The sequence below is a fragment of the Pocillopora damicornis genome, chromosome 5 (genome assembly GCF_964200805.1).
Source record: "Pocillopora damicornis chromosome 5, jaPocDami1.2, whole genome shotgun sequence".
Classification (NCBI taxonomy): domain Eukaryota; kingdom Metazoa; phylum Cnidaria; class Anthozoa; order Scleractinia; family Pocilloporidae; genus Pocillopora; species Pocillopora damicornis.
The window spans coordinates 23482271-23503518 of record NC_142674.1 but is presented as its reverse complement, the minus strand read 5'-3'; the positions used below and the strand labels follow the sequence as shown (position 1 = coordinate 23503518).

Sequence of the window (21248 nt, the reverse complement as noted above, 5' to 3'; positions counted from 1 at the left end):
TTTAGTCACGTGAAGAGCTCCGAATCAATGTCAGTATCTGAACAACTGCACTCCTAACCCTCCCCTAACCCAAAACAGTCAACTGAAATGAAATTAGGGCTAATTAAGTTGGCTTAAGGGAGGGGTAGGGGCGCAATTATTCAGACACTGACATACGATCCACAACTCCTCCAGTTGGGTTGAAAGAACTGCCAATGCTGCAAAGCTAGAAGATAGAAGCTAGGTGACAACAACTTGTGAAAAAGCTGCACTTTATTACCATATATGTAATGCGACGTACATATGCCGTTCCGCTCTTTTTCCCTTTTTTGCATACTGAAAACGGTGGCCTCTTATTTAACACTTAAATTTTCACCTTGTTTTTTATGCACTCTGTTGAGGTTTGTTAAATATCGTGAGATGAAATTCGACTTATCAAGACTTATTGAGAGGTTTCAAAAAACGCGACTTTTCAATTCTTGCTTCTAGTGAGTGTATCTTGAATTTTTTTGCTTTTCCCAATTCTTCGGCGATTCACGCTCATGACAAAATGACGTCACTAAACTCTCGCCTCACAAATCATTTGGCATAGACTGAATGGTCAAAGAGATCAAACTATTGATGGTAAGTTGTAAATGTTGGCTTCCCCTTTTTGGCTTTTTGCAGCATTTCCTCGAATTGGTTGAAGAAAAAAAACTTACGTTGGTTTTACATCACATTCTGATGGTGCCGATGTCACGTTTTCTCACCTGATTTTATCTGATGTATCTCAAACATGGTTATCACAATCATGAGTTTTTGAAATTCCCTGACTTTTTGTCAGACATACGTAAAATTTCCTTGATCAACTGAATGTACAATTTCACAAACGAGTCCTGATAATGACCTCCACCCTTCCCCCCTTAGTCAGCCATTCTACCCATATATTTATGCTTTCAGTAAGTCACATACAGCGTACATGAAGTTTCACTTTTCCACGACTTCTTTCAAATACGTAAATTTTTCCTTGACTCAAAATGAAATTACCTGTCTTTTCCTTGACCTTGAAGAATTGCATTTTGCCCTGACTTTTTCCTGGCCTTTTGCAACAATTTCAAAAAATTAAGCGTCAATTTTTTTCTAGTGTGACACTTTAATCCGTTTAAATCTTTGTCATCCTTTCCCATTTTTTTCCCATTTCATTTCTTCCTTCTATAGAAGTGTTTTGCCACCTTATTATGCTAATAATTTGTGGTTTCCTTTGTAGTAAAGGTAATTTTACACGTGGCAATCAAACGATACAAAATATAATGACGTAGAGCTTTTAAGATTCACGTGGTATTTAGAGGAATGATAGTTTCTGATACTGTAAAACTTTGGCCGGGATTCGGCGAGTGCACTGGAGCAGCAGGCGCCGTGTGTGCGAAGGGCGTCCCGGAAGCAAACCCGCCTTGATTTCGTATGGTCTGCCGAATACCAACACCAGGTTTTCCATGATGTGATTCGTCCGGTTCATTCCAGGCGAGTAACGGAGCTGTCCGGCGCTGCGACGGAGGTGCCGAAGATGCCCGAACATGTCTTCGTCTAAGCTCAAGATTTGACCTCACGTGGATTGGCTCGGATTCGTTAAAACTGCACGAAGATGGACGAGAAGTTGAATATTGTGAACGGTAAGTTGAATTCAGGTCGCCTGGTTCATTTCCTCGCCATGTTAGCAAGTCTCGAGTGCTCCTTGTGTGTTGGGTTTGACCTGGCTGGACATACTTCCTTTTTCCCATTCCCTGCGAAGAAAAACAATGATATGAAACGTTTACAGTCAGGTTTGTTAGTCTGGTATCAATGTTTATTTATTATAAGAATATGATGTAAAATTTGTCTTAGTACCCTTAAATTTGAGTACAAAATGTCACAGTAATTCTCTTAAAGATTACCGTTACTCTTAAAACTGTCACGCAAGCTAAATATGCTTCAGAATCGGTCACATACTACGCTCTCATGGGGTATTGTTAACACTGTCACACCAACTAGCCACACCAACTAGGTGGGTTTACACCTAAGGTGTAACTTTCCACCCAAAATCCCAGTGGTTTCGTTATTTTTTTCAATTCTTGGGCATCCTTCTGGGCAAAAAACACAAAGAAGAAGCGAATTCCTCCATGCCCCATGTGTGGGTAGGTACTGACACTTGTGCATCTTGGTGCTGGTACTTAGATCCTGCTCTATAATGAGAACCCTGTCATTTACATGCAAGGTTTTGGTTTAAGGCAGGTTCTGCTTGCCTTCAAATTTTCTCTTAAAATGACTCTTAACTGTCTATTAACCCTTTAAGACTAGTCCCAAAATCTGATTGTTAATCATCTCCCCTAGCTGCTGCACATTTCCTTGTAAATTAGTTATGAGAGTTTGGTGTTAGATCAAGGCAGCAATTTCTACCCGATTAGTTTCAGTTTTAGGATTACTTTTTTGTGGAATAATGTATGGATACTTTAAGGAGAACTTACATGTTGATAATTTCTGGGAGTTGAGGAGCTTTACAAAGAGGGCACTTCAAAAATGCAATTTCAAATTTTTGTTATTTTTGAACCTGACGGTTTATCAGTGAGCCTGAAGATTTAAGCCTTGTGGATAATCTAAGCCTATTTTTCCCAGTTAATATCCTAAAAAATGAATGTGAATCTGACACTGGAACAAACACATACTGTATAGAAAGATCTGGTAACAATTAAAATTTTGCAACCAGCTTACAGGAATGACTCATGCAGAGCTTTTCCCAAAAATGGCTGCCAATGGTGCACCACACAGCCATACCATATGGGAAAAACTAAACTAAAGACCTTGCTCCCAGGCTGACTGGATTTTATTGAAATCCTGCCCATGGTATCAACATTGTAAAAACAAACAAAAAGAAAACAATCAAAAGGAAGTGTGAAATAACACAATGAAGGATCATATGTTATGGCACATTAAATCTTGACAAGGCAATAGACCATAAGTGATAGTTAATAAAACTAAACTGAACTGAAAGAGCAATTCACAAACTTAGAATCATCAGGTGGAGTCCATTGCAGTCTTTAACCCTCTCACTCCCATGAGTGACCAAGCTAGAATTTCTCCTTACAATATCAAGACAATATTAAGAACATAAGTAAGGAGAATGAAGGAAAGTATCAATCAGGGGATCATTGGTTGATCCAAACCCAAATTCTCCTAACTAATATCATAAGAATTGTATGGGAGACAGAAAGGAGAATTACTTATGAGATCTTGGGAGTGAAAGGGTTAATCATAGTGATGGTAAAAAAAAATATTATGATAAGTTGTATTGTAAAATAATGCAGTTTGATTGGTTCTTGCTTATGATCTAGTGGAGACAGATGCATTGACTGTGTATCACCAACTGAACAGCATTTTGCATGTTAATTATAAAGCAAATAAATTCTTTGTAGCTGAGGGTATGTATAGTAAATTGTAATAAATCACAAAAGAGATCAGAAAGCAGTAAGAATATCAGTGACACACTCAGCTGCACCTTAATTTGCCACTTTTTTGTTCTTACCACAATTTTGATTTCACCTGTGATCTATTACATGTACTGAACAGAGGCATAGCAACAAGGAATCCATTTGTAACTCAAACATCAGCGAATCAAGACTTCAATTTGTTAATCACGAGTATGTTTACAGAAATAATTAACAACAAAAAAGACCTAATAAATTATTAAAAACTGCAACAAAATTTGAGAAACAAAACACCAATCTGCTGAACTGATGATGATATTCATAATATATAAACATGAAAAACAAAACGAACCTACAGTCTACATAACAAGCACAGGCAAATGACAAATGAATTGTCTGTTATGCTGTTCAGTTACAAGCATGACACCTTCACTGTCCTATTAGCATATAACCTGGGCTGTTGCTAACCAATCACATTAAACAATTTTGCTGAAGTTTTTTATCATCAGTAAATATAATTTGACTAGTTATATCAATAACAAAAGTGGATTTTCTAATATGTAATGGCTATATTTCAAACTTTTTGAAAACAGTTGTGAAAGAGCAATAAATTATGAGTTGAAAATCACCCAATTGCCATGCAAATGCCACTGGAGTCTGATTAAAGAATTTTATTTTCTCAGACATTAAATGTTGCAAGGAAATGATTCAGCAGAATTAAAACACTCACAGATATGATTATTTTCTCCTTCACTTTAGAATCCCTCTAATTTTAACAGGTGACCTCCAAATCAATCAATAGGTTCTGCCATTGAGATAATAAATAGTACACACTGGTATGCACCTAAGCTCTGATTGAAAATCTGACATATACAGGAACAAGTCCCATAGTAAGGCAGTGATGTTAAGTGACAGGATTTTCCAGCAGAAGAGGCTGCATGATAAGTCATTTTCACATTGCAGGTACTACTCTCTGCATTATCAAATTAGATCTTGGAGACCTACATCATGCCAGCCCTATACTGGAAGTGTTTATACCTAAATATGCATCACAATAAATTTGTCAAGTAAAAATTTTACAGACAGCCAAGGTATGTGAGATTTGAAGTTTTTACTTTTAAATTTGTGACATGTTGAATGCTGTTTTAAGTACTCATGCTGGTGAATTTTTCTAAAAGTTGGTGTGAAACAGGATTATGATCCCCCTCCCCCCTCCCTCTTTGCTATGGTGTACTCTGACAGTTGATCAATTGTGAGATGAAAAAAAAAGTGGGTAAGAATTTGAAAAAACTCCAGTTTTTCTTTCAACCACAGGCCCTTGCTGTGGCTGCTAATTAGATCATTGCCTCCAGAACTATAACTTAGGTTGGGTTAAAACAAATATTTCACATTAAAAAGATAACACCAAGACTCAAAATAGTAGCTGATTAATAAATACCATTCCAAAATAAGTTTCAAGATCTCCCATATCACTGTGTGCATGTCTGTTGTCATGTCTCGAGAACAGGTGTCTATTGGATCTTTCCTGTGAAACACATACAAGAAAAATATTCAGATTAATTACTACCAAAAAATACCCACCAAATCATTTCAAGTAACATCATTTTCATACATTGGGAAGTGACATGTATAGCGTATTTGATAACGTAAGGTAACTGTTGTTGGTATAGTTCCAATTAAAAAAAGCGATGAATGTCACACCTGTCTCAGATATATTTGCAAGATTATATGAAAGGTTAAATCGAACTTCAAGTGCTGTTGATCATATTTCAGATAAAATTTTTTCATCTCTGTTACGCGAGGAACATTGTATCAGTGAGAAGTTGTTCGCTGTCCCACTGGTTGTTTCTGTTTGGGGTTTGTAAGAGAGATATCTTGGTCAATTTTGATGTGGCCTGGAATTCGTATCACTAGTAATTACCCCTCAACGAAACAGCGTATGCATCATTAAGATTCAACATGGAGAAAATTGTGAAAGTTTTCTGAAGTTCAACTGGTGATATCTCATAACGAAGTCAATGTGTGATTTCTATCCGAGCGTAGAAGTCGTCTGCTAGTTCTTGTCTACCATCAAATTAAAGGCAGATACCTGATAGATCAGTACTTGTTGAAAGTTTCACAAGCAGCTGTTTACATGAGAGTAATGACAATGTTTATGTCAGCTGGGAGCTGCGCGTCCGTTTTATTTTCAGAACTCACCTTCGCATAATTCATAAATTTCTCCGGAGGACATGGCTTAGCTCTGTGGCGATAAGGAATGGTAAACTCTGAGCGCGATTTGCTTCGAAAATGTCCATGAAAACCTGAAGGGAACTGGGAAATTATCCGTGTAAATAAATTTCCTTGGACTTCAATCGTTTATACAGAAGACACATGAGAGTCGAATTCGTACAAAGCTTCTCAATAACTCACCCAAGTTCCACGAATGTCGTTATTGTCGAAAACTCTTGTCATCTTGAATTCATCAGGAAACTATTCAGGTAAAAAACGCTGCGTTTCGTTCACAATTTTCGAAGATAGTCGTCAATTTTTGTCGGAGAGGTTTGCGATTACCTTCAACCTAAGATCGATGTTGTGTTCGTTACCACGGAGCTTGTAATTGACACTAATTGAAAGCCCCTTGAGAAATGAACCAATGGAATTTCGTCTCACTTCAACGCTCTGAGGTAATTATTCTAATTTTAGAAGCAACGCGTGCTAGTAGGAGATGTTCAATCAATAAGACTCTGAAGACAACAAATCAGACGAAAATGATTTGCAATCTCACTGCCAGTGCTATAAAATAGAGCGCTTACGCTTAGCGTGCGTATGTCGAGTGCACGCGGGAAGTTTGGGGATGTTGAGGACAAGAGATGGGTAAGGGTTGGTGGAGGCACAGCTGGCTGAGAGCATCTCTAGCTTATTGAGTGACAACACAAATAAAATTAAACCTCAATTGCCCCCGGGCCCATGCGACAACATATGCCAGAAAATTCCGTAGATTCGTGTCGAAAGTATTTAAAATTCTGAAAACTGCACGGTTTTAAAATTAAAATCTCCCATTGATCAATCAACATTTCGAGGCTTTTCTCAGGGCTGAAAATCCTTGTAAAACCAGTTTAGTTGATATGATATTATATATATATATATATATAATATATATATATATATATATATTATATATATATATATATATATATATATAAAATATAATATTATGCGAATAGCGTACACTAATGGCTTTCTTGCGAGTGTTGCTTAAGCTGCAATGAAGACCACAGGTACCCTACCCCTGTAAGCAGACGCGTGTTAAGGAGAAATTGCTTAAGAGAGCTCTAAAGGCTAGCTGTGAATATCCCTTCGAGAAAAAAAGGAAAAAAAAACCCCTATATTAGATTTTAAATCTTGGGAAACGCTTTATGTTACTTTTACGGAAAGGTATTTTTCGTTTCTCCAGCTTTGTTCTTTCATACAATTTTCATTTCCTCTCCCCCACCCCCTCGCTGACGACCGCGCGCAAGGAAAAAAAGGGCGGGAAACTAGACGCGGCTACATAAGGCGTTTTAAAAATCTTCGTGACAGTCACTCCATTTAGTGGGTTTACCTTGGTTTTGATTTAGAATTTGTTAACTTTTAAATTTTTTTTAGAAGATTTCTATCAATCCTTGGAAAGAACGAACAGTTGACTGCAACAGGGAAATAATTGTTTCCGCACGACACTATCAAGAGATTGTTTTCTGAGGGTTTGATTTCTGTAGACTACAATTCAAGTGGATTCTGAAGCACTCCAAGAGTGTCAGCTCTGATGCAAAATATTTTTCCTGCCCGTGAATTGTACAACTCTAATCCTTGGTAAGCTGCTCAGGTTTATTTTAAATTTATTTGTTAGTTTCTGGGGAGCTTGTTGGTCTCTGGCTACGAGCTAAATTCAATTTTTTTGTCGCGCGTGAAACCCACAAAGTTCATTCATTAAGCTTTCGACATGTTTGTTGTGAAGTTGAACGAAGTGAGCTTAAATTTTCGCAGTTTATTAGAATCGCCTTCAAGTTAAAATAAGATGTGCAAGTTGCATGTAGCAATTAGACGGAAAATATGGAAACTGCCTTTACACTAGGAAATTTCTGAGATCTCTTCATTACTTTGTTCACGAGGGAAAATTGAAGTCGATTCAAGAGCTCTTAACACTTTCAAGGACGCTTAAACTTAAAAAAAATCATGTACCGTTGGTGGGGTACTTAAAAGAAAGTAAAGCATAGCCAGGAAAGGAAGTTTTGTTGTCTTAATCATTGCAAATCTTTTTGTTTTTCAGTCGAGAGATGTGGGACAGCGAGCAGTTCAGTCAAAATTTCGGTTCGTGTTCACAGGGTTCTCAAAACAGCTCAACTGATCTATTTTCACAGTCTAAGATGAGCCAACATAAGGGGTTTAGCTCCATTGATGTCTGGTCACAACCAACAAATTCACAAAAAATACCTGAGGTACGTTTATCTGGAGACAGAAATACTTAAATATGACTTCTATTCGAAAACTACGCATTTGTCAAAAAATCGAGAAGTTGAAGTGTACAATATCTGCAATAAAAACACGATTGATAGCCTGACTCTTACATCGTAAGACAAACGATTGAACGTTCATTTATTTACTATCTCTGTTTTTTTGTCTCTGTTTTTGGTTTTTATTTTATCGTCTTTCACGGTTTTGTCAACCTGGTTTCTCTCATCATCGTATCTCATTCCTTTCCATATTCTTTCAATCATGATTTCTTCAAATCTCTCATCTCACTACTCCTTCAAAACTCAGTTCTTAATGGACGTTGCACAATGAATAAACGATCTTAGCTGAGTGAGATTTTTCACATTCAATAACTACTCTCCTTACTATTGATAAAATAGATCTCTAATTCAAAAGAGAGACCCTTTCTACATTGCAACGGAATGATTTCATCTCTGAAGTTGGCCTTGAATATTTGAAAGATCAAATTCGATGAACACTACTGTACATTGTTAACATACTTTGTTGATTGCTTATACCGTACAGGACGGATCAGTCAAGTATTATATGAAGTACATGAGTAAGCCACCCTTGTTTTCATCTGAGTCTGATAGACAGTCCTGTCAGCAGACTGCAGCGAGTTACAAAGAATTGATTGAAAGTCAAAAGAAACAAACAACTGAGAGAGATGGCAGGTAAGGTTATGTTCTTTTAACCTGTTGGTTATTTTACCAAACTGAAAAATGATTTATCGATCTTTCAAGAAAATACTTCAAGAGTAATAAGTAGTTTCAAATGAAACTTCGAATTCAACTTTTTAGAGAGAAGTTTTTGATACTTCAAATTACTACAAATTCCAATTGTTCTAAGCCTGTCAAACAAATGAAATGCAAGCTAATGTTTTAGATAATAGTTTTTAAAACCATTTGACCTGTGAGTATAAAAATAAATATTTTAATTTACAAACTAAAGACTTAAAATGATGCATAACTTTGCATCAAAAGAATATAATCTCCTGCCTTACGGCCAGTCTTTCCGCAGTCACATTGTTTTCAAGTGTCGTGCCTGCTAAACGAGTTGGACTAAAACTTTCTGTTAACCTCTTTATATTGCTTCTCGCAGGGATGTTCTCGACAGTTTTATATCTCTACTCAAGGATTACACAAAAGAGGTAAGAGAGCATTCACAGGTATTATTGATCAGGTTAATATAAGTTCAGAATCAGCAAAGAGGCATAGTAGAATCACAAAGAGTATCCATCCTTGATCCTTGGTGTATCCCTTTAGAGTATTTACACTCATTCATAATTATCATTATTATCACTATCATTTATTTATAATGGTAATGGTGCAGTCCAATTCGGTTTGCAATCGTACAAATAATTAACAAAATCGGACGACCAATCAATCGTAACTATTACAATTTCCGAAAAAAAACATACATTTACAACATCTCCAATTACACTGTCTAATTACGACTTTACAGAATGATTAGTGAAAAACAAAGCAGCTAATGCACCAATCATATTTGAAGAAATTGTAATGGTTAGGATTATTGTTGTATTTGTTTTTCTTATTGCTACTATTACCACTATTGTTATTATTATCATTATTACTATTATTATCATCATTTTTAACTCGTGAATTGCGCGCATGCGCAAGAGCGAGTTATAGATACGATGTGGGGAATGCCATTCGCTCGCTCGATTGGTCGATTCCTGTAAACTTTTTTTAGATTTTAGGCTTTTGAGTGCATTTTATAGTTTTTGGCGAGCAATAAACAGACGAAATGGCGACCTTTGTTGCTAAGAATAGTGGTGGGGTGAAAAAGAAGCCAATGATAATCTTAAAAGAGTTTTTTTTTTCGTTTTAGTTTCAACAAGCGGCGCCAGCGACTGGCAGGCATGCAAGGATTCACACTGAAATAACAGAACAACCTTCGTTTTTCATAAAATTGTAATTTACAGTCCTTGAACTTGAAAACAATCCGAAGATTCATTGAAAATATCACTTACTGCGAAGCGCTCGGAGTTTACAGATGTTCAAAAGCTTTTTCTGTTATAGCGTGAGATTGAGGACAAAATTGATCATTACGTTTCGTCGCGTGTGTTTTTCCTGTGAGAAGCAACAAAAGATGCCGGCGACTGACGAAATAACAAGTTAACACGAAAATCAGATAACACCTAAACAATTTTAGCTACCGATTTTCAGTGAATTTTTAAAGAACAATTTTCTTTTAAGTTTCAAGACAATTTGAAGATTCAACATACAAACAACGTACTAAAATGCGAAAGTTACACACCACAAAATTGATAAATAGGCCTGAAATGAAATTCTATCTTGTTGATCATACGTTGCCTAGCACGTGACCTAAATCTACCCAGGCGGAGATCCAAAATGACGGTGGCAGGCTTGGCTTAGTTATATCACTCAAAACTCGTTCCCGTTTGTCTCATTTGATAAAGAGGGAATCGTTAATGTTTTCATTAAGACAGTATTGCCTTGATTTTCTAATATTTACAACGAAAGACAGTAAATTTCACTTTTCACCCACATTTACTTCCAACCTTTTCTTTTGAACCAGAAACAAAAATGATAGACGTTTAAAACACATGACTTCATCCACCTTGTCAAATGTAATAGCATGATCATTTCAATTGTAATGCCTTCTTATCCCAACGTTACTTTGTTTCTTTGCTACATTAGCGAACACTGAACTACTGCTAGTACTCTAGATATGACAATCAACCACAAAATTCCCTAAACCAGATAACATTAAACATAATCTAAAAAATCATATGTCAATTCACGAGTTTGCTCACAGAGCACTTTGATTATTACTACATACTATGTATATCAAACCTAAATTACATTTAATTAAAGAATAAGTTGCTACTATATCGATTCAGGTGATAGCAGCGATGGATTCATTCAAAGACAGCATTGATACCACACTTGCCTCCAAAGCTGAACAACTTGCCTCCGCCGCTAGTGAATCAGCAGATCTGATTAAGAAATGTAAGTAACCATGCGATACTCTGTATTTTTCGCTACCGTCTTCACTCCTGTCGTACTGACTGAATGGTAAGAGTAATGTGAATTTTTCTATTTTCTTTAGTGAAAGATGACTTGCTGGAGGGTTTTGGGTGTCTTAGGAAGGATATGAAAGAAAATGAAGAGTTAAGAGAAATCATAGCCAGGGTAAGGAGAGCCAAGAATAGAGTGCACTTTCTTCATTAAAATTGATATTATTAGTAACGCTGTTTCCTTTTTTGGTGATCATAGTTGTCAGGAGATGACGCCTTGAACCTTACCTTTTCGTGAATAGACATATCAATAAAAACTTGCTTAAAAATACAATTTTCGCAAGGGTCGATGAAAATGTTGCCGTTGAATTCCTTAACTCTCAGAATATCCATAGCAAATTGACGACTATCGGTATTACGAGTAAAGTAGGCAACGCCAAAAATCAAGAGAACACGAACTGGTCTGTTGTGAAAGCTTTTCTTAGATCCCTTCTACACTATTTTATTTAGAAAAACAAAAAGATCGTGGAACAAGATTCGGAAATCAAAATGCTAAACGCACAGTTGGAAGATTTTCGAAAACGTGAAGCGAAAGCTTTAGAAAAACAAGAAAAATTTTTGGAGAGAGAAGACAAGCTGCTACAAAAGCTGGATGACATCAGCTGTCAGCAACAACCTCATCCACAAGTCTTTAATCCACTAAATCCAAAGTCCTTCGCCAATCAACGTCAAGTGTTTGAGCCTTTGCAGTACCCCTATCAAACATATGGCGCTCAGAACCCGTCAGTCGTCGCTTTCCCTGGCCGGACACCGCTTGCTTGGGACAGTGCCGAGATAAATCCGTCCAGTTCTATCCCACTGCATCACATTCACCCAGCACCGCAGTTAACCCTTCAGAATCCATCCGCCATAGAAGCACTTCCCTTAAATGTCCAAGCTCCAACTTACGGACAAGGTACAGGAGTATCTGACTATATTCCTCAGCAGCGACAGGATGCGGATGCCATAGTTCCTTTTTTGAATACTCAGAGGCAGCCTCTGCCCTCAGCACAGAATCACCACGTCGTTACACATCTAACTGCTACGATCGCTCCGATGCGCTCTGGTTCTGATCAGGATCAGCGGTCAGCTAGCCCACAAGAAAAGGACATCACATTAGCCATGGTATCGAAAGGTAGTGATATTTAAAGTGTTGAAGATTCTTGGTAGGAAAAAACATATTTGCTACGTGATTGCATAGGGAAATACACTCGCGTTACATTGTCAAGCTACTTATCAGTGAAGGATGTATAACTCCTTCACTGAAAAGGGACACGGGCGGTCACAAAGTATTGATAGCAGCACCCAATTATGAGTATTCTCTAAGAAGTATTTTCTATTCGGGAAGAAAGACAGTTTATGTGTTGGGGATATTCCCTATCTATTTCCGCAATCAAGCAAAAGTCAAACCGCAAACAGTTACATCGACATGAAATCTTCTGTACGAGCCACTTGGACCATGTACTTTCTTGCAATGAGCATAATTTTCCCATGTCATGAATTTCCAATGCCCATTTTGGGGCGTGGTCCTAACACTTTTGTCTTTCTTCAGATGAAGAAGAGACCTTGAAACAATCTGTTGTTTCTGCTGTAACAAAACAGAACAAAGGCGCTTATCTTACCTCTACGACGACTTGTGCAGCTTCTAATCTTACAAAAACAGCTCGGCCAAAGCAGTCCCCTGTAGTTACCGTGCATCCACAGGTTCGTATCAAGAAAGAAGATGAAAAAGAAAAGATGAAAGGTACAGGGATCGACTTCGTATGCACAGGCTTTTACCTCAAAGGTTTATTTAAAGACCAAAACTACCAAAGGCCAATCCTTATCAAATTTCTAACAGAGAATTTCCTTCAATCCGAGTTAGGCGATCATTCACAAATCTCGATTTATCATAGCTCTTTAAAATCAAAAGAAAAGGTTTTCATCGCAAAAAGGGATGCACCACAGAGAGGGTTTTTGGCGTCAGCGTTTATAGACTTCTCTTCTGGTCCAGAACAAGTTAACAAAATCCACTGTTGTCAGGTTTCTCCACTTGCGAGCTTTTCCATCCTGGAGACAGCTTATGATAATAGTATGCATCTCTGCTACTGATTCGCCTTTGAGATTAATTTAGCTTTGATGAAAGGACGCCTTAGTCTTAGAGCTGACTTCTAATCCGATCCGGTTTATGTTCAGCCTGTCACCTAGACGGGGCCTAACATTTTTTATTTTCTTTCTGTCGCAGTAATAATTCCCGGATCCCCTTGCGCTAAAAAGGCTCGAAAGCAAGACCCTTTAGACATTTTTGTCTTCAACTTGACAAGTTCTCCAGATAAAGGAAGCTTTGATGCTCAGAAAATTGACGTCAGTTCAACAAAGAACGTCCCTGAACAACCAGTGAAAGTACATGCAACGAGATCCAAGAAAGTGAAAATGCAGGGGTCAAAAAAAGATACAGACTATGTTAAGGAAGTGGACCAAAACAGAGGAGGTTTGACGCAAGGCAACTTGACCTTCAAAGTGGTAAAAGGAAATTCAAGTGATTCCAGTTTGCGCGGGAAAGTAACTCCCGCCTTGAAAAGTAAGGAGAAGAATGGTACAGATCACAAATCTCGTGGACGCAGTGACACTTCTCCTAATGTTCAAAGCAACACACCAGACCGCCCAGTCAAAGTCAGCATGGAAAATGGTGTACCACGATCCAAAGTGGCGCAACGTGTGTTCCAGGTAATCAAACATTGCCAGCTTTCTGACCCTTCGCGAAACGGAGCACGGGTGTCGTATGAATATAGTTAGCATGAGAACTTAACGTTCTTTTTAAGGAACTCTTTTATTTTCGAGATAGATCGTTATTAAATTCCGTGTAATAGGCACTACAAAGTGTTTTCATCGATACAATTCATAGAAACACACTTGATTTGGTCAGATATCAAGTATAAGAAAACCGAATATATTGCGCTCTAAAGAATATTTGCATTCACTGCTGGATTGATATAAGAGAGTTCTTTACAGTAAATGGCTTGATTAAAGATAAGATGGCGGCTATAATTTTCACCAAGATGATAATGAGCACTCGCCCGTCAAAATTAGGCCTGCGTGGCAGGTTAGGGTCAGAGTAGTCTTAGGAGCGACTGTTGTCGGTAGTGGTTACTGACGTTTCTATGATACCTCAACCAACCTTATATGTTACTCTACTGATAAAAGTTTGATGAATTCTAAAATAATTTGCAACTTTTCATTTCAGAGGTCCAAGATGTCTTTTAAGCGAAACTTTGTTGCTGCAAAAAGAGTCTTATCCTTTGATGCGTCCATATTTGTTGGTTGGTGATATTCGAATGAAATTTGTTACATTGATTAACCAAAAGGAGTGCTGTATCAATTTGAATTGATTTACTTCTAGGGCGTACCCAAAATTTAGCGAAGGTTGAAAACACTTCAGAAAAAATCGTATAGCCTGTCGGAAAGCTAGAAATTGTCAACCCTGGTTTATTTTCATTCAGTTGAGGTCGAGTTCCTTTTTTTTTGCCGATACCTGAATACCCTTTTGTACGTAAACTTATGTAAAATTTTCAAAAAAAAAAAAAAAAAAGAGAAATCTTCTCCCCTTTTCGAAATTCTCAAGTGATGGGTTATTTTTGTACTTGGGGATTTCCACTTTTAACAGTAGAAAAAGAAGTCACATGAGCTGAAGTAGAAACTGTTGCAGTTGAGCCCGCATTGATTTCGACCACTAGGGTGTGGTAAGCTGCACTTTTTCCATTTTCAATATTCGAAGATTGTGGCAAAAAAAATTTTTAGCTGAAAAGAAATTATACTAGTCGATATCCTCTTCTGTCGGTAAAGATTTCTTTAACAGCAAACGGTTGCGAAGCTTTTTCGCGCCTTTTATGAGAACTATAACATTCAAGGAAGTGAGCGAGGTAATCATTTCTGTTGCAGGTTTGGAAGAAGATGAAAATATACAGCAAATCACTGAGAGCATCCGTAAGCACACTCAAAAAAGAAGAGCTGCCAATGTACGTTAATCACGGAACTTCTTCATATCCGGACGATTTTTTAGCTTGATTTCCGCTCGCCCTGGAAAAGTAGAGCGCTAGTTCTATGAAAAAATTTATTTTATTACTTATCATAAATTCTATTCAAAGAAACATATTTATATAACATATTTAAAGACATACATATGTTAACCTCTAAACGTTCAGAAATAAATTAGAATTTCAAATGTAATTTTAAAGTAAACTTGTTACTTTAGAGACTGGAAACTAATTTTCAAAAATGCACCAATCAGCGCGCGCTATCAGCTGTTTTGGCTACCATAATGACGTCGATAAGTAACATTCGATTACTTACCTTCTTCTCGGTCAAATTGCGGTGAAATCAGCCCATTACTATTTGAAACTAGCAAGTGACACCAACGAACAAAACATACACAGATGGTATCGTTAACAAGCCTTGGGCTTAAGCTCAAATCGAGAGATTCGCCGCCGGCAAAGGCAGATTCTGATGTAGTTTGCGAGGCGTTGATGATGGAGTTGGAGTGTCAAATCAAAGAGATCGAGAGGATTAACCGAGAAGGGGAAAGAGAAAAGAAGAGAATGGCGAACATAGCGGACTATTCTTGGCTCATATCGACGCCTCAAAAATCGTTTGAAATTCCTCAGATGGAGCGCCTTGCTCTTGAGGATTTAGCCTCAAAAGTTCGACCCGAGGACAGTGGGAACGTAATTTCCGAGTTCAGAGGTATTGTTGAAGGTATACCGCGAGACGTTAAAGAGATACCCCAAGTTATGCGGTGTATAATCGATAAGCATTTGTTAGAGAGATCGCAACATAGCGAGGAGTCGACATTTCGATGGTTAACGCGTAGCATGTCGCAGTTAAGAACTTTATCGAACCACACATCAGGGAAAGTGTACCCAGCTACAGACGACCTTGAACTTCAAGAACGTCCTGAACCAAGGCGAGTGAAAAGTATGTCTGACTTCTCCCGTTCGAGAGAACTAAATATGTCTGTATAACTGCTTGCTTCGATGTTCAATGTTGATAGTATATTGTCGTTCGGTTATCTGTGACTGTTAATGGTGATCCGTAAAATCGTGCCTCTTTTTCGTGTAACCCAATTCTTCAAGGAAGTATTTGATTAACTATTGAGGTAGATTTATTTGAAGAAACATACCTAAACCGACAACAATGCCTTTTGCAAATATTTTGATATAGTGCTGTTGACTGCGATAGGTGCCATTCTTTGATATATTTGTTTTACCTCTTCCATTGGCTCAAAGATTTTTATATCATATCAAAAGGGGATAGAATTTGGCAGTGTACATGCATCAAAAATTAAGGTGATCATAAAATTGCTTTTTTGGTGGTAACAAAATTGTTTATTTTATTACAGGACTGTCTGAGTCATGAAAGTATTGTTATTTATGTTTTAATAGAGTCCTGTAGATGAATATTTTGTTTTTGTAAAGATATCACTATTTGCTGGTCAACTTGATTTTTTTCTGTGAAGTCTTGGTCATCTTATTTGTGATAAATTTTGCTTTAACCCTGTAACTCCCAAGATCTGATGGTTAATTCTCCCCTCTAGCTGCTTAACATTTCCTTGCAAATTTAGGTATGAGAACTTGGTGCTAGATCAAGATAGCAGCTTCTACCTGATGAGTTTGAATATTCTCATTACCTGTTTTCTGATTAATGTATGGATATTATAGGGAGGTTTGTGTTAATCACTTCTGGGAGTTAAAGGGTTAAGAGTCGTTATGTAAATTCCAATCGATACAGCTCACTGTTTTTACCCCTATATCAGTATGAAAATTCTCCACACTGTTCTCTATACATTTCCTCTGTTACTAATAAGAAGAATTTTTTCAACCACCAAGAGCTTTGTTAGTTGACAGTGAAGTCCCTTTACATTTGCCTCAGGGGTGATACTGCTACAAGAAATATGGTACTTGTCAATCCTAATGGGTTAAAGGGTTAACAGTTATGGAAATGATTTGCAATTTATATTGTCATATTTGTATTACCTACAAGCAAACACTAGGCAACAAAGATCCATGTATGGGTATTATGTACACTGAATGTTGCTGACACTGATGTAATTATATGCTTATAAATAGCAAATAACTACTTTAAAAAATTAATTTATTGGGTACATGGATGGCTTAATGTTATTTCTTGGGAGATATGTGCTGTCAATGAATTGCAGTAAATCTTAGTTGTAGTTTCATTGATATTTTGTAATGAGCAAATAGAGTTTCATGTGATATTGCCCTCCACTAATTGGTGATTTCCCCAATGTGTACCAGTGTTCTGTGGTTCCATTTCATCTAGGTTTTGCGTCAATTTAATTTTGTTTTCCTTTGCTTTAAATTCTATATCTTAATATGAAACAAAGGAAAATGAAAAAAGAAAAGGTTGAAAATTGTTTAACTAAGAAAGAATGTAAATTAAAACATTCAATTTACATAATTACTTTTCTCCAACCACCAATGAATGTTCTTATTACTATAATTGATCAAACATATGTATCAAATCTGTGGAACTTCACAGAACTGCTTCATTTAGTTATGATGGAAAAAGAGGAGCATGGTAGTTTTAATTTTACTGTGTTTTCACTTTTTTTCATAGCCATTCAAACATATGACTGCCTGAATGTCTGATGTAATTTATCAGTTTGGTTGAATATAGTTGTAATATGTTGCTCTTTTTCTTCAACTGGGGAAGGGGGGAGAATGATTGTGAACAGGTTGTCATCATACTTGTCTTACAGGAACAGCCCAGCCGTTTGTACATCTTGTAAAATGAAGCATAAATTTCTGTAGCTTTTCATGAGTTTCAAACCATGGTTACTGTATCTTTCCAGTCTTCAGCCATCACTGCTATCTTCTCATGTATTCAAACATCATTGGCATCCACTAACAATAGCAAGATAGATCTTGATATGAACTTCACAGTATCAATCTTTAAAACAACTTTAGATATCCCTAGCACAGCTCCTTCAAAATGTTAATGTATTTTTGGTTAGGAACTTTATCAAAGAGAAGTTGTGTACTTGAAATGATATACAATCTTAGTTTCTTTATACATGGATTGGTTAGGAACTTTATCAAAAAGAAGTTGGGTACTTGAAATGAAATACATTCTTAGTTTCTTTATACATGGATCGAGAGTAAGGAGGAATACGCCCCTCTTCTAAATTTTCTACACTTTTGTCCCCTTAGTCAATATTGTTGAATAGCTCATAGACACTGTCCATTATCATGACATTGCCCATTCAACAAGTACTATTACCAGTAGTATGTATTTTTCACCCTTTGAATTAATGGCTGTATTGTATTCTCTATCAAAGACTGAATTATTTCAACTGACACTATTCATCCCTTTTATCATTTAGTGTATTTTAAATCAAAGAAGGGTAGTATCTCCATACTTTTTGATGTAGGCTCTCATAACTTTGAAACAAAATTATTATGAACAGTAATTTTGCAGAAGTTATTTCATCACTTTAATTATTGCTGCTTTTACTCTGCTTTTTTACTTTCAGCAATCTACAAGACAAAAACTGCATGGAATCTTTGACATCAATTGTGATTGTTTAGACTTTTTTCTTACTGGGTGGTAAACTTGTAAAATCCTAGACCCAAAAAGTAACATGTTCAGTGTCTATGAAAATAAAAATCATGAATACTGAAAGGTTAATTGGAGATTTACATTGCTTTAAAGTTATCTTGCCTTCAGTAACTTTCAAATGAAAGTCACAAGTAATGCAGGATTGCACTGGTTTTACCTGTCATTGCACTGTGCTTGGTCTAGAAAACTTAAATGCCAGTTTATAAACTGATGAGATATGAAAGAAAAAAAACAATGGTGAGTAGGTCATTCATGTTATTTTTGCCATAGGCATACACACTCCACATTCAACTACTCTGGGCTCCCATTGGCTGCTTAACATATTTTCTGTCTTTTATCCATTTGGTTTAGCCATACACAGTAGCCAGATGGGAATCACACAAGGTCTTAAAACAAAATGACTCTCTTTTCCATTTTTATTTTACTTGCCTTGCTGGCTTACTTTTGCAGTGACTGCAAAAAAGAAATGGAATTGATTGCTATGCTTGTTACATTGAAATGATTCAAGCTTAGTTTTCAAGATCAGCTTCATTGTTTTAATTGATGTTCATTTGCATAATCAATTTCAATTTAATTTAGTTCAGCCTACAAAAAAAAATTCGATTAGCCAAATGCATGCAATCTTGAGTCCATAGTTTCCTTCAAGATGGGAAGAAGCATATAATTTGATTTTGGAATGTAAAGAAAAGTAAAACAAAGGTAATTGTAAATTAATCCACCAGTTTACAAGATGGAGGGAGTAATACAAGTTTTGAATTTTTCACAAATTTTGGCCATGTCATTTATGGCAAATGTAAGGAAGTAACTGTTTAACAAGGGTTTGGAAAGCTGAAAAGGTTCTTTTTATAGACCAAAAACCTGCATGATCTTTATCTCAACTTTGTACCTAAGAGAACACTATAAACAACAAAAATCAATAGGGACTGAATTCCAGCCCACCTCAGTCCTCTTCCCCCCCTCCCCTTTTTACCATGTGTAAGGTTCTCACTGTGATAGTAATTTAAAGTTAAAACATCCCAAAACGGTAAGTTATTAATGCAAGGCTTGAGTTCTAACAGTAGTTTTATTGTTCTTGCACACTACATACTCTGGTTATAAAGACAGTCCATAACAATGACTATACACACTAGTTATCCATGGTATGATTGGAACTTTTACAGCTATCCTAACCAAGCGAGAGGGAACACCTCATTCTGTAAGACGGACAATTTCGTTTTGTCGTTCATCGTGTCGGTTTCTGACTCCATCATAACGCAGATGACGATGAAATATTTTAAGCTGCCAAAACGGTAGGACTTTTCCTTTCTTTGCCCAAGTTCAATGATTAATCTAGTTTGCTTAGCTTTTGAATCAATTTGGAGCCGTACTGAGCACATAATCTTAATACTGAGACGAATAGTTACGAAGGCAAGTGGGATATTAGTTGATGCAAGTAATCCTGAGACCTTATATCCTCCACCTATTTCATTCCTGCCGCTTGACAACAGAGTAAAGTGGTACAATCATTGACGACCTAGATACCTTAATAGTTGATGTGTTTGGATTGGGTGATAAAAAAATTTACTTCGATCACGCGTAGAAATGATCAAGGAAATAATAATCTTACAACTACAATCTTGGACTAGAAACCATAAATAGAATCCACACATACCCTCTCCAATCTTCTTAGGTACTGCGACTTTAAGTTTGATCAAATCTGAAAAACGATACTTCCAAAAAAACGCCGGGAGATACTAACTTTTAATAGACCACTTTTCGATTGAGTTTCGTAAAACCAAAAACAAGTGAATAATTACAAAAGCCAATCGTAAGAATGAAAACACCCTGAAGAGTCAATGAAACTCAGAGTAAAAACAAGCAACCAGCCTTAAGTGCGGCTAAGTCGTGATTAGTGTAAATTATGCATCTGATTGGTTGAGGGAGTGGCACAGCATTCTGGGCCAATCACAGAGCAGAGTAAAGCAAAACAATGCATTTTCGGATTATTTTCCTGACGCAGTTGAAAAGTTCTTTAAAAACTTAGCAGTTCACAACACTCGGACAGCCTTGGAAGAATCATCAGTAACATTCATTTCTCATATTTCGTCGCAAACTGAAGGCAGACCATCGGCCAAAACTGTGCAAGGTGTGTCGAGTACCCCACTTGCATCTAAGCCTCCACCAGTCCCACCAACATGATCTCCATTGGTAGAAGACACCGGCCTCCAGGTCAAGAAGCCTTAAGTCAGGTGAAACATCCACGCAGGTATCCCTGTAGGAAGGACAATTTTCATCATACTACACGCTGACTGGAAGACTCCCGCGTATCAAGTGTCCGTCGCCGTACACACCAGCCTTTATAAGCACTACGGATACAGATCCTTGCAAAGCGGCTGTTACTGATGCAGAGGGTGTGACCTGAAATGACAATTAATAAACTTGTAAGAGCTTATTTTTTTCTATTTCTTTTATGAACTATTTATTCTTAACTCGTCTCGTTCATCATCGAGGTCATTACTGACAAAGACAGCGGTTTATTGTACTACTAATAGGCCGTTTTACCTTCTAAAGCCAACGAAACGAGTAAAAACGCCGTATTATTCCACTGTAGAAAATTTCAAAAATACGAAGAAAAACGGAGGAACAAAATGGCTGCGATGAACATTTGGAACTTTGATTTTTTTTTTTTTGGTTTTGGCTTTACT

At 36.9% G+C, this 21248-nt stretch overlaps 3 protein-coding genes across 3 annotated transcripts; 2 read left to right on the top strand and 1 right to left on the bottom strand.

Moving 5' to 3' along the window:
* Positions 1–234: 234 nt before the first annotated feature.
* On the bottom strand, positions 235–6309 carry LOC113687019 (uncharacterized). The gene is made up of 4 exons (XM_027204718.2): positions 5829–6309; positions 5616–5729; positions 4855–4941; positions 235–1739 (listed from the first exon to the last, which is right to left on the bottom strand). The coding sequence occupies exons 1-4, from the start codon at positions 5868–5870 to the stop codon at positions 1290–1292; spliced, it is 693 nt and encodes a 230-aa protein (XP_027060519.1). The 5' UTR covers positions 5871–6309; the 3' UTR covers positions 235–1289.
* Positions 6310–6942: 633 nt separating this feature from the next.
* LOC113687015 (uncharacterized) lies at positions 6943–15153 on the top strand. Its single transcript, XM_027204715.2, has 11 exons — positions 6943–7247; positions 7705–7873; positions 8433–8581; positions 9009–9057; positions 10795–10903; positions 11004–11086; positions 11422–12085; positions 12503–12694; positions 13175–13656; positions 14174–14249; positions 14869–15153. Exons 1-11 carry the CDS (start codon positions 7201–7203, stop codon positions 14952–14954), a joined length of 2106 nt encoding a protein of 701 aa, XP_027060516.2. The 5' UTR covers positions 6943–7200; the 3' UTR covers positions 14955–15153.
* Positions 15154–15230: 77 nt separating this feature from the next.
* On the top strand, positions 15231–18533 carry LOC113687023 (protein RD3). Its single transcript, XM_027204723.2, has 2 exons — positions 15231–15889; positions 18479–18533. The coding sequence occupies exons 1-2, from the start codon at positions 15363–15365 to the stop codon at positions 18531–18533; spliced, it is 582 nt and encodes a 193-aa protein (XP_027060524.2). The 5' UTR covers positions 15231–15362.
* The last annotated feature ends 2715 nt before the right edge of the window (positions 18534–21248 follow it).